This window comes from Castor canadensis, chromosome X (assembly GCF_047511655.1).
Source record: "Castor canadensis chromosome X, mCasCan1.hap1v2, whole genome shotgun sequence".
NCBI lineage: Eukaryota > Metazoa > Chordata > Mammalia > Rodentia > Castoridae > Castor > Castor canadensis.
Genome location: NC_133405.1, coordinates 46130723 through 46143610, shown reverse-complemented (window position 1 = coordinate 46143610; position 12888 = coordinate 46130723). Strand labels below are relative to the sequence as shown.

General features: G+C 46.8%; 1 protein-coding gene across 2 annotated transcripts in view; it reads right to left on the bottom strand.

Moving 5' to 3' along the window:
* Col4a6 (collagen type IV alpha 6 chain) overlaps positions 1–12888 on the bottom strand; it is a 287170-nt gene that overhangs the window by 3999 nt on the left and 270283 nt on the right. For both annotated transcript variants that reach the window (XM_074063552.1, XM_074063553.1), the window contains exons 33-44: positions 12576–12650; positions 11988–12095; positions 11788–11895; positions 10241–10312; positions 9848–9973; positions 6229–6345; positions 5748–5909; positions 5501–5599; positions 3926–4072; positions 3035–3151; positions 1758–1949; positions 783–1069 (exon numbers count right to left, since the gene is read on the bottom strand). In XM_074063552.1, coding sequence (XP_073919653.1) covers positions 783–1069; positions 1758–1949; positions 3035–3151; positions 3926–4072; positions 5501–5599; positions 5748–5909; positions 6229–6345; positions 9848–9973; positions 10241–10312; positions 11788–11895; positions 11988–12095; positions 12576–12650 — 1610 coding nt within the window. The remainder of the gene's footprint in view (positions 1–782; positions 1070–1757; positions 1950–3034; positions 3152–3925; positions 4073–5500; positions 5600–5747; positions 5910–6228; positions 6346–9847; positions 9974–10240; positions 10313–11787; positions 11896–11987; positions 12096–12575; positions 12651–12888) is intronic.

Genomic DNA, 12888 nt, shown 5'->3' with positions numbered 1-12888 from the left:
TGCCAGCAAGGACATAGAAACACGGTGTCTTCTTGCGAGCCTTTTGGGAGGAGACAGCAGTGGCCAGAGTGTTCAGGGAGGGTGTGTGGGAGAGCAGAGAGTGCCATGCTTAGCCTGACTAGTGCAAGTATGTCCTGGCCCTGAGTGTCCCTCACTGTTTCCTCGGTTCATAGTGTGTTTCATCCTTCTCTGGGTGGTGGCATTACTGAAGCAGGCATAGAGATGGTAGGACTTTTGCCCGTGATTCATATGTTTTCTCACCTAGAAATTGTGGGTACCAACTGCTGCCCCACATCCAGAACTGCTTATCATTCATGTTTTTTTTTTCTTTTTGGCTACACTGAGGTTTGAACTCAGGATCTCAGGCTTGCTAAGCAGGTGTTCTACTACTTGAGTGCTTTATGTTTTAGTTATTTTTCAGATAGGGCCTCATGTTTTTGCCTGGGGCCAATCCTTGAACTCAGATCGTCCTGCTCCACTGTAGCTGGGATGACAGACACTACCATCATGCTAAGCTTGTTCTTTGAGATAGGCTCTCACTAACTTTTTTCCTGGGATGGCTGGTCTTAAGCCCAAATCCTCCTATCTCTGTCTCCCAAGTGGCTGGGATTACAGATGTGAGCCACCATGCCTGGCCCCTGTCATTCATGTCTTTAGCAAAGCCCAGGCTTCCTTTCAAACTCTGCTTTCTACCCAGTGTCTCGGAGCCTGGGAACCAGTCTGAGGAGCACAGCTCCCCATCCTTGCTTCTCCCATAGCGGGTGGGAAGTGCAGGGGCTTACCATGAGGAAGGAGTACCCGATCCAGAGACTGCGCCAGCCCAGAGGGCACTGTGGGATGGTGATGTCCTGGCTATGCACAGCAATGGCTTGCGAGGGTGCCTCGCACACTGTGCAGCGGCTGATGTACGGGGGAATCTGGGTCTGGCCAACAGGCATCATGGGAATGGGGGCGGTAGTGGAGAGCCAGTAGGATTTATCATTGCGCCTAGCATAGTGGCATACTTCGTTGATGTTGCAGCAGATGAAAGGCATGGTGGTGAAGCGGGGCAGGCAGGAGCCAGCAAATCCTAGGAGAAGAAGGTGGGCAAGGACAGGTAAGGTCTGGCTGAGGGTCACCAGGACTGGACTAGCTGGCGGTTTGGGTTTACATTCAAGGCTTCACCAGACCAGGGCAGTTCTTTCCTTGCAGTCTGTGACACCATTCATACGCTGACGTCGGTAGATCAAATCCTATCGTAAATGCACCAGGGAGTTTGATAATGGTGAGAATCTTTTTATAAACTGAAAAATAACTCCCTAATTAATCTGCTTTGTGAAAGCAGCATTTAATAGATCAAGTCCGGAAGAGTTAGCAAGCCTGCAGGTAATGCAATTAATTGAGTAATCATTGCCCCTCAGGTCAGGTTACTATTGTTACTAATACTTAGTGGAGGCGTAAATGCCAAACACTGTGGCAATGAGTCATTACACTGTCCTGTGTATCAGGCACTAGAATTAGCCTTGTCCCAGTAAGGAGGAAGTGGAAGCTCAGAGAAGTTGAATACCTTGAGGATCTCACTGGATCGTCATGTGAACCTGCAAGGTTGTCAGGGAACATGGCTAGGAGTGGTGCAGTCAGCATCTGAACACAGATCTGCTTGACTCCAGAGCTGGAGGTCGTAACCCAGTACACAACATTGGGCCCAAAGGGCTGGGAGAAGAGAGGAGGTGAGCTGTTGGTCCTTCTGGGGACAGGTGCCCAGAACAAGTACTTACCCAGATCCTGGTTGTGGGCTTTCTCCTGCCCTTCTATGAACAGCAAGCTGTAACCCACCCACAGCTGGCTCATCCCGATGGGGCACAAGGGCACCTGTTCCGACTGGCTGTGCTTCACCAAAGTGTAGCCCACTCTCATGCTTTGCCCAGGCATCCCGGGCCTCCCGAAAGGGCCCTGCTGCCCTGGAGCTCCTGAGCAGGAGAGAGCAGAAACGACAAGTGTGGTGCAGGCTATGGTAACACTGACTACTCACTTGGCACTACAAATTGTGAAACACATGTTGTGTACATGCATTATCCACTGTAGATGAGGAGACTGAGGCTCAGAGCTCCCACAATGAGTAAGTGGCAGAGCTAGAACTCCAACTCACATGTTCCTGGCCACAGAATTTCCCTTTGAAAAAGTACATTATCCACCTTCCCTCTTCTAGCCACCTGGCCTTGGACTCTAAGTGGGGATGAGGGGTGAAGAGCAATCCTTCTTGGGACCAGCCTTGGAGATCCTTGTAGGGCACCACTAAGTAGCCACTGGTCGAGGTATCAAAAACAGACTTAGGATTAGCAGGTCAAAGTCTTGCCCTGCTCTCCTGCCCATGGCAGACGTGGTTAATGGATTACAACATGTTCCCATCAGGCCTCAGAAGTGTTCTCTACTAAGGCTAAGTGATTTGCTATTGTGGTTTGAAATGGAAGGTAAGCAGCAGAGGTATGGGCAGACATACCTCATCTCAAATGTTATCCCTTGAGCCACTCCTCCCATCCATGTCAGAATCCCTGGGTCGCAAAGGGGAGGGGCAGGGCAGGTGGCCATTCTGTACTATAGCATTTAAGAGCTGGAAGAGCTGGAAGAGAGGCTGGGTGTGCTAGTGCCAGCTTGTAATCCCAGCTACTGGAAGAGGCAGATGGATCATGAGTTCCTGGGCAAACGTAGTGAAAGCTTGTCTCAAAATACAGAATAAAAACCAAAAGGCTTTAGATGTAGCTCAAGTGATAGAGTGCTTGTCTAGTAAGTGTGAGGCCCTGGGTTCAACACCCAGTATTGAAAAAAAAAAAAAGAGCTGGAAAGGAACCCAGAAAAGGATTTGGAGCAGTCATGTGCCTTTGCAGTCTGCAGAGCAGTAGGGATTGAAAGGACAAGAGCCCAGTGTTTGAAACTCCTGCTTGGTGTGGCAAGCTCTACCACCAGCTTGACTAAGTCACACAGTTGAGTTTCTGACCATCCCCAAGTCTCAAACCTTTGCAAAAGCCCTCTGATCCCTAGGTTGACATCACCAGACCTTCAAATCCTGGAGGGCCTTGCAGTCCAGGAAGACCAGGATCACCGAGTGCCCCAGGTGGGCCAGGAAGCCCGCTGGGGCCATCCTTGCCAGGGATGCCAGGTAAACCTTTGGAACCTGCAGGAAACAAAGCCCAGGGAAGGTACTCAATGTGGAGGGTCCAGAGGCACCCTTCTCCAGGAAAGTGGACTGTGACATGCCTGAGACTCACCAGGAGAGGGCGCACTAACTGCTGCCTTGTGCACCGGGCAATGAGCTGAGGCTGGCTTGGCTAGTTCTTACACCAGGACATCTCCGCACAGGCAAGGTGCTCTCCACTTAGCCTTTCTTAGTTCCTTGCCCCCTTCCCTCCTTCCTTCCTTCCTTCCTTCTTTACTTCCTTCCTTTCTTCCTTCCTTCCTTCCTTTCTTCCTCCCCCCTTCTCATCCCTCTGGCAATGCTGGGAAGCATGCAGGGCCCCTGTCAGCACCCCGCACCAAAAATGAGGACACAGAGTCCCAGAGAGACTGCTGGCTTACTCTAGTTGGGGCAAAGCTAAGATTTAGAAGCCAGCTTTCCTGTACCCCAGTCCTGGGATTTCTCTATGGCCCTGTGCTGCCCTTTAGCCACCACCACACACCCTCCTTTTCTCTGCAGCACTTTAGAGAGGGACACGCTGTCTGGAGAGCAGCAATGTTCTCTCACAAAGCCAAGTACAACCACTGTCCCAATGGCCCTTTTGGCCTTGTCCTGGCCTGGCAAGAAGCCTGGGGGCCTTGCAAAGGAGCAGAGGAAACAATGAAGGCACCCCCTTGGAACTGGGGTTCCAAGTCAGTTGCTTGACTTGGCTGAAGCCTTAGCCAAAGCCACTCAGCTTCTTAAGAAGTTCCCTTTCTCTGGGGCCACCCTTACCTTGGAGACCGACAGGGCCTTGGACTCCAGGGTCCCCTGTGAGGCCAGGGATGCCATCAATGCCTGGCAGACCCAGGGGTCCAGGAGGAACCTGGACAGCTTCTGCAGTTAGTGTTTTTCCAGGAGAACCTTGGGGGCCGGGAAAGCCTGTGGGTAGATGGGAAATGGCATAGTCAGGAAGAGGCAGAGAGGGCAGGTGGCCTTCCTTTCTGCTTGGCAATCACCTGCTTTCTGCCTTTTATGTTTATGCTCCTAGTCCCCACTGGCTGCCTCTAGGATGGTTCTCACCACCCTTTACACAGTGCCCTGTTTCCTCATCAGCTTGGGGGCAAGAAGCCGGTCCTATTCATCTTGGTTTCTCGGGGCCCAGCACAGAGCCTGGTAGGTGGTGGGCAGTTGGGAACTGTTGCAAATATAATGGTCTGAGTGTTGGCTCCAGGATAGTGCAGTTGGTTCACTTGCATGCTGGTCAAAGCACAGTGACAAGGAGGCTGAGGGGATGTCTCTCACCCCAGAGGCTGTTGGCATCAATGCCCAAAAGCCCAACCCCAGCCATCTACCTTTCTAACAGAACTTGCTCAACTAATTCATTGAACGGGTATTTCTTGACTGCTTAGAATGTGGCAGGGTCCTAGGAAATCTGGGAATAGAGCAGTGATGAGATAACCTTTATGGAGATTATCGTCTAATGAGCAATGCATAACCTGACAAGTACCATTAATCTTTATGCAAGCTTCATGCTATGAAGGAAATGAATAATGCAGTGACAGTGAAGGAGCACAGGGTGATATGGGGTGGAGGAACCTGCTTTAGAGAGCAACCCATGGCCTTTCATTGGCAGTGACAATGAAGCTGAAACCATTCAAACATCAGAAGGAGCTAGCCATTTGAAGAGCAGAATGGCAAAAGCATTTCAGGAATTAGAGCTAGCATGTGCAAAGAGCCTGTGGGAGGCCAGGGCTTGTGTTTGGATAACTGAGAGGCCAGTATGGAAGGAACACTGTGAGCAGTAAAGGGGAAGAGCATCACATAAGGCTTAGTGGGCCATAGTTCATCTCTATGCCATGCATAGCCACTGGATGATTTTTATTTTTATTGACCACTTTGTGGGAAAATGATTGAGGGTGGGGGAGGGAGAGTGTTGCAGGAGAAATGTTGCTGGCTTGGACCTTGAGGAAGCAGTGGAGGTGATGTGCAGTGAGCAGATGCACTTGCTAATGGATGGGATGCCTAAGAGTGGGGGCTGGGCTGGTGAAGGATGGAGAGGCAGGCTCTTCATTTCTGGACTGAGCAAATGAGTGGGTGGTGATCCGAGTGCAAACCCAGTACACACCAACTACAGAAATAATGCCTAGAACTCAGTAACAGGATCCATGGCAGCAAAGCAGCAGGGGCCTTCAGTCCTAAGAGCTGCTGGGGCAGAGGTGTCTCCAAGGTGGGCAAATCACCTCCCAGAGTATGGGACTCCATCTAGCTGCCTTCTTGGCATGGTGTGCAGTGACTGCTGAGGGAGCCCTACCCCCAAACCTTACCCCTCTGAGCTCAGGCTCAGTCCAACATATTCTCTCAACTCACCTCTCGGTCCTGCCTTCCCCTTCATCCCGGGAAATCCTGGGTCTCCCTGTGGCCCAACCTTGCCTGGAGTCCCCATGAAGCCAGGTTCACCTTTTGTGCCTGGCAAAGTCCAAAGGAAAGTAAGTCAGGCCTCGGCCCACTGGTGGTGACTGAAGACTAGCGGGAAGAGCGCTGTCAGCTGGCCTCTCTCCTAGGTTTCAGGACTCTGCAGCGGGGAAGGGTTCAGCAGCCACTGGAGCAGCCTTACCTTTCAGTCCGAGATCTCCAGGGAGGCCAGAGAAACCTGGAATTCCTTGGTCTCCCTTAGGCCCTTGAAGGCCAGGAATTCCAGGGATGCCAGGGTCGCCAGTGTCTCCTTGATCTGAGGATGGCCCAGGAGGACCTGGGGGCCCTTGGAGGCCTGGACGGCCTGGGGATGCGAACAGAAGAGGGATGAGGGGCAGATGAACAGGAATTAGCTACTGCTGACGGCCTAGGGACTGTCCATTCCCAGGACAAAGAATGTTCTTTACCATCTGTGGAGTCTCAAGTGCCCAGACCTTCCCAGACCCTTACAGCAAAATGCAGCCTGTTCCAGTCCCCCATGTTCTGGCTGAGGGGAGGAATATGAGGTCAAACAGGCTCACACATGTCAAGCAATAGGAACTGAGGGTGCACTGTATACGGCACCTTCCCAAACACCAGATAAAATCGGGAGGCCAGTCATTTTTAGGGCTTCTTGTTTTTACCTCGTTCTCCATCTAGGCCTGGCTGTCCGGGCTCACCAGGTTGTCCTGCTATGACTGAGGGCAAGGAGATGCCTGGGGCTCCAGGGGAACCAGCAGCGCCTTGGAGACCTGGGAATCCTGCAAAGAATAAATCAAAGGGGCTGGATGAGGCTTCGTGTGCCCAGGAGAGGGCCAGGTGCACTCAGAAAATGGATGTGCACACCAGAGAAAATGGAAGTATTTAGGTAGCAGCCAGACCAAAGACCGCCAGCAGAGGGCTCTACTTCCGTCATCCTACCTTCCCAGCAAGCAAACAAAAATATCCTAGAAGGGCTCAGATTCTCCCTTTCCAGCTGGAGCTTCATTTTCTTGAGACAGAGCTATGGAAAGTTCTAGCTCTCCAATTTCACTGGTAATGGAAATATTTTAGGCACTGGCAATTAGGAAATATTGAAGGCATGACTGAGCAGCTGGAATTTAAGTTTCCCAAGCGTTTTTAAAGCTACTCCCCCAGCCAAACAGCCTTTTTAAAGTTAGGCAGTTATATCTGATGCTGCACAAAGGTTATGAATACAGGTAGGTCCCAGCCCCTGACAAATCAGAAAAAAAGTGGCAAGACTGCCGTGCCTCCCTGTTTCTTCTAGGCTTTGGCTGTCTTCCAAGAGTTCCAGGCAAATTGGAAAATAATCTTTTACAGATAAATTCGTATTACCAGCTGAATGACTGCTTAATTGCCTATTGAGGAAATTTTTTTTGCACTGAATGTCTTCCCAAAGAGAACAGCCATTTGTTAGAGTAGGTACATAATATTTATTTTCTTGGAATTTAATACTACTTTACATGTTTTCTGATTGTGGAACAATTTCTATTACAGGTTTAAAACCAAAAACTTCCCTCTTATCACAGAAGATTTATTTAATATTCACATTCCAAATACACAGATAGTAATCTTGATGGGAAACCACATCAAAGCTACATACACAAACGTAGACGTTCCTGCTGCTCATGATATGTGGAAGAAATGTATTTATTACCCTGGCCTATTCTAGAAGACAGCCAAATGAAGAGAGATCATTTCAAACTCCTTGATACACTGTTCTGGTGGCTTAAATTCTTTTCTTGTGACAAGAAAATCCAAAAATATTAATATCTATCTAAAAAGATAGTAAATCCATGTAAATGAACATGTAAAGAAAGGTTAGCTAAATAATGTGTTTAAAAATAGCTCATTAAGTTCATTAAATTGTCAAAAAATTTAGAGACAAAAAATAAATTTTGAGAAAGGCTCTTGGTAAATTCAGGACTGGGAAAGAAAAAGACAAATACATAAAGAAGTTGTAGAGCCACGTGGCACTACCTGTAGCCCTGTCGGTTATGCCTTTGAAGTGGTTTTCTTTTCCATGGGGTAAAGATCTGAAATGAAGGACATATTGTAGACTTTCCCCTGAAAATAGACCTCTCTACATATAGATATAATCTATAGGTATATATGCATAGAGAGCTTATATGTGTGTATCTGCTAAAATTATGCAAAACTAACAAGCAAGATATCCTGTATCCACATATAATGAAGTAAGTGCGGGCAGCCCACAGAGCCTACAAGCTCTCTTGTCAGCTTTTGAATCCTCCTCTGCCCTTTATTTCTTTCTTGCATTTATAATTGCACCAAATTTTCAAATCCTAAGTAAAGGCACTACTGACCTCCAGTAGTGCACAAAATTCATGTTTTTGATTAAGAATAAAACACTTTAAATGAGCAGATGCAAATGAAAAATGCCTGCTTTTTAAAAACTCATTCTACTGTCAAAGTGGATTTTTCTTAGGAGTAAATCCTGTTTTGGGTTGGCTTCCATTATCAAACCACAGACAGGTTCCTATGGGGGGCTATGACACGTGGCTTCTTCATTTTAAACAAACTGTTTTCACCAGATATTGAGAGGTAATGACATGTAATGAACAAGTAATAGCATGTAATGAAAAATCCAGGTACAGTGAACACACTTGTGTTCCAACCACCCAGTTTTTTGGAAAAAAAATTGGACTTTCTTGCAGGACTTCCATAGATTCTACCCCCTTCCCTCCTTCTCTAGGGCAACCACTCCTGACTTTTGTGCTCATCACTCCCTTCCTTTTCATCAGTTTGACCATGGCTATTTGTATCCCTAAAGAACAAACACATTAGCTGTTTTTGCTTATTTCTGAATGCTTATCAATGGAATCATACCAAATAGATTCCTTTGTGACATGCTTTTGTTCCTGAAATGTACCCATATTGACATATGCTGTTTACTACATTTCTCACAGTGGTTTTATGACCTCAGCTAAAGGAAATGAGTAATTTAATGACCAGACATTCACAGTCAAGGTTTGCAAACAGAAAAGGAAATGCCCTGTGTTTTCTATCCCATCTTTCTTCTCTATGTCCTATGGAAGAAGCCACAGTCACTCTGCAGGCTCAGGCCTAGCTTTAAACCAATCCTCTGCCGAAGCTGCTGGATTTCAGAAAAAGAACAGGTTGGTTCAGATCAAAGGAAAAAATAAACACAGGAAACAGCAGATGCACCAATTCAAAATGCAGCAGGAATGAATTAATGTGTGAATATAGTTCCTGGGAAACATGAACTTTATACAAACATAAACACAAATTGTGGTAAGATCCCAGTCCCAGAGATATGAGGTAGAGAACGTTTTACAAACATGATTTCCCCAGGTAACATCATGGCCAGCATTTCTTGAGTACCTACTATGTGCCACGCACTGAGTTAAATGCTTTTATATGTATTATTTTACTCTTCACAGATTCCTCATCAAACTTATAAGGTGGTTTCGCTATTACATCCATTTTACAGAAAAAGAAAAAAGGGTTCATTTGGGATTGAGGGAAAATAACTTCATTGTTCAAGGTCACATAAACTGGACTTTGAACCCAGCTGTTCTGACTTCAGAGCCATGAATGTTCCACTGAGTTCATTTCCTGCTGTACACTGAGTGGGAGAGATATGGTCTTTAGAGCATTTCTAAGGGAAGTCATAGAATGAGAATTCATTCTTACCTTTTGTGAGGTGGGGAAAAGGAGGCTCAGAAAGACTTCAGGCTTCCTGATGAGTCAGGGGTTGATATTAGGATGGAATTTACTTTCCAGTAAACCCAACAAGTCCTTACTGAGTGCAAGCTATGGGCCTGTCCTCGGGAGACATTCATTCTCTTAGTCTTGGGCTTCTTCTGCCATCAAATGTCTCTTAAGGCCCTGGAAATTTTGGCCAATCTCTCACTAAGTGGACAAATTCTGTCTCTTGGGACCATCAATCACTAAGTGGACAAATTCTGTCCCTTGGGACCATCAATCCAAGCTCTGGCCAAGGTACCAGGGAGGCCTTGAGGTTACTAAGGAAAAGCTAGAAGGAATCTGGAAGCTCAAGGTGACTCAATGAACTGCTTTCTGACACCCTTCACTTCAAAGTTCAAACACAGTCTATCCTCCCTTTCTCAGCAGTCAGTCCTATGAGATTCTGAGACTCCCAGAGATGCAAAAACATGCACAGCTTAACCGTGCAAGCCACATGGCCCTGATGAACTCTATACCTAACACCCCTACCAAAGCCTCATTTAACTTTCACAGGCATGACTTGGTTGTACTTACCTCGGCCACCTTTTTGTCCTCTTGGACCTGGTTTCCCTGGAACTCCGATGACAATTCCTGGTGTCCCTTTTTCCCCTTTGAGACCAGGAAGACCAGCAGGTCCAGGCACACCAGTGATACTGGCTCCTAGGAGATGCAGAGGGAGGAGACAGAGCTCAGTGGAGGTAGGGCCTTCATGCCTAGGTCACTTGCCTGTGGCGTGGAAGAAGAGCTCATTCAGGTAGAAAGACCCCCCCCCATTTTCCTCCTCATATCAAGGACTTCAAATTGAAGGCTGGTGAAGAGATCTATGAGGCCAACCATATGAGATATACCACAGTGCAGATTCATGCCAGTCCCTGCCAGGTTTCTGGAAATGCTGGTGTACTCCTTGCCCTTGAGGGTCTTGCTTACCTAGAGTGCCGTGGGTACCTTTGGTGCCTGGAAGCCCGTTCAGTCCATGTAAACCAGGAGGCCCAGAGTATCCTGAGGAAAGAGAAGGTCAGAAATGGCTCCAGCCACTGTGAATAATAGTCAGCAAGAAGTAGGTACTCACCAACAGAGGCATTGAATGGTTCTCATTTTAAAATCCTGTCTTTCTTGAGGCATTACTTAATGACTAAGGGAGATTAGCCCCCCCTAACTTATATCCTATACCCAAGGTTCTCATGACTCTTACCAGAGACCAATACAGCTTGAAGAGTAAGGTGGTAGTTAACTGGATGTTATGGTTTGAATCTGAAATTTCCCTCAAAGGCCTATGTGTTGAAGATTTGGTTCTCAATGCAGCAGTATTCATAAGTGGGGCTTCTGGGAAGTGATTGGATCATAAGGGCTCTGACCTCATTGGTAGAGGAATCCACTGATGGCTTCATACTAAGACTTAGCTGAATGGAGTGGGTCCTTGGTGTTGTGCTATTGGGAGATACATCTTTTTACCAGCTACTTCCTCTAACTCTCTCTGCCTCCTGTCTGCCATGAGGTGAGCTGCTTTGGTCCACATGTTCCCCGCCATGATGTTCTGCCTCACCAGGAACCAGAAAGAATGGAAACACATGACCATGGACTAAAATCTCTAAAACCATGAGCCAAATCAATCTTTCCTCTTTTAAGTTGATTTTCACAGCTATTTGTCAAAGCAACGAAAAGCTGATCAACATAGTAGGTTTCTTCAAGAGCTTAAGAGTGGCAATGCCAGGATCTTGAGTTGCCACCTTTGGGAAACTGGTTCCAGAAACTTGCTGCCCATTCTTTAAGTCAGGGAAAGGGAACATATGCTGGGGCAATAATCTTCTGCTATGGCTTGGATATGGTTGAGTGTGTCCCCCCCAAAGGTTTTATGTTAGAAGCTTGGTCCCCAGCAATGGCAATGTTAAGAGGTGGTGAGACCTTTAAGACGTGAGACCTAGTGGGACTTGGTTGAGTCATTGGGGCAACTGCCCTAGGAAGGGATTGAGGTAGTTCTCATTGGACCCTGAGTTAGTTCTTATAAGAGCGAATTGTTATAAAAGAGCATGACTGGCCCCACATCTCATTCTGGCTTCCTATGTTTCCATATGATCTTTCCCTCTTACATGCAGTCTGCCATGATGCCACTCTCCATCAAGTGATATAGCCGGGGCCCTCCTTAGAGGAAGTGCCATGCCGTTTGGACTTTCAAGCTCCAAAACCAAGAGCTAAATAAACTTCTTTTCTTTATAAGTACTCGACCTCGGGGATTTCATTATAGTAATGAAAATCAAATACATCTTCCTTGATAATGCTTTTCTCCATGAATCCCATGTTCTTCTTTTCCCATTTATATTACCCACCTTCTTTCTTCTTTGTCTCCTTTTCCTGTGATTCCCCACCCCTCTCTGGCATGGTGTAACCCTAGATACGGTCTTCTAAGATAAAGTAGTTGTTTTCCTTTATTGAGGAAAGGATATTATCCCCCACTTTCTGCTCTCAAGCACACATACCTTTAGGTCCTATTAATCCAGAGGGTCCCAGAGGCCCAGTTGACCCTGGATGACCAGAGGAACCTGGAAGCCCTGGGTCTCCTCTCATACCTCCAACCCCTGGAAGTCCTAAATGTAAAACCAAGGCAGAAGTTCAAAATAGGGCATGGCTTGAAGATAATCCTAACTTTCTCAGAATAAAGCTGTCATGCGACTGGTACCTTGGGAACCAGGAAGCCCAACATCTCCAGAAGTGCCAACTTTTCCATTTTCACCTTTTTCCCCTGGAAAACCTATATCACCAATCAGTCCATCTTTTCCTTTCACACCTATAAAATCAAGAAAAAAGTTGAGTGATTAGGTCACATTCCTGGCAGTATGTTTTTCTGTCGGAAAGGGTAAGCAGGAAGGTGAAAACATTTTGACATGCTCAGGGAGCTTGATTCAATGAAGAGACTCTGAAAAGGATCATGGCAGCTGTTTTCACATTTGGAAGGTACCACTCATTTGAAAAGTACATTTATTCTGAGTGCTTTTCAGAAGTGGGAGTGATGGGCTGAAATGTGTGAGAAGCACAGTTTAGATAAAAAATCTATAAACTAAGGAATGGGGTACCATTATCCCAGAAGACTGGGTCAGCCTGTGAGTCTTAAAGGGACCGAGCTGGTTTGCTTGGAGGAAGCTGCAGGTAAGAATATTTTTGCACTGGATGTAAATTGCAGAATTTAGGACTAGGCTCCAAAATTCCTTCTAATCCCCGGATTTGAGGAGATTGTGAGTCCCATGAGAGAAAAATGTAGCAGCCTTACCTTTAAAACCTGATTCACCAGGTTGTCCCTTGGATCCTGGGCTACCAAAAATTTCAAGCGTCTGGCCCTGATCTCCTGGTGATATCAAGACATTGTATAAATAGTCAGGAGAAGCTACAGGTCAGTTTTACCACAGAGATCTTTTGAACACATTTTTTCAGCCTGGGGAGCTCCTTCACAAAATTATCTATTTGGGTGAAAGGTGCACAATCCTCATCCAGGAGCTGGGGTGCTACCAGGCTACTGGCATGAAATGCTGCTGCATGCAGTAAATCTCTATTGGGAAACACTGCACTGAGCTCAGATGGTAGGT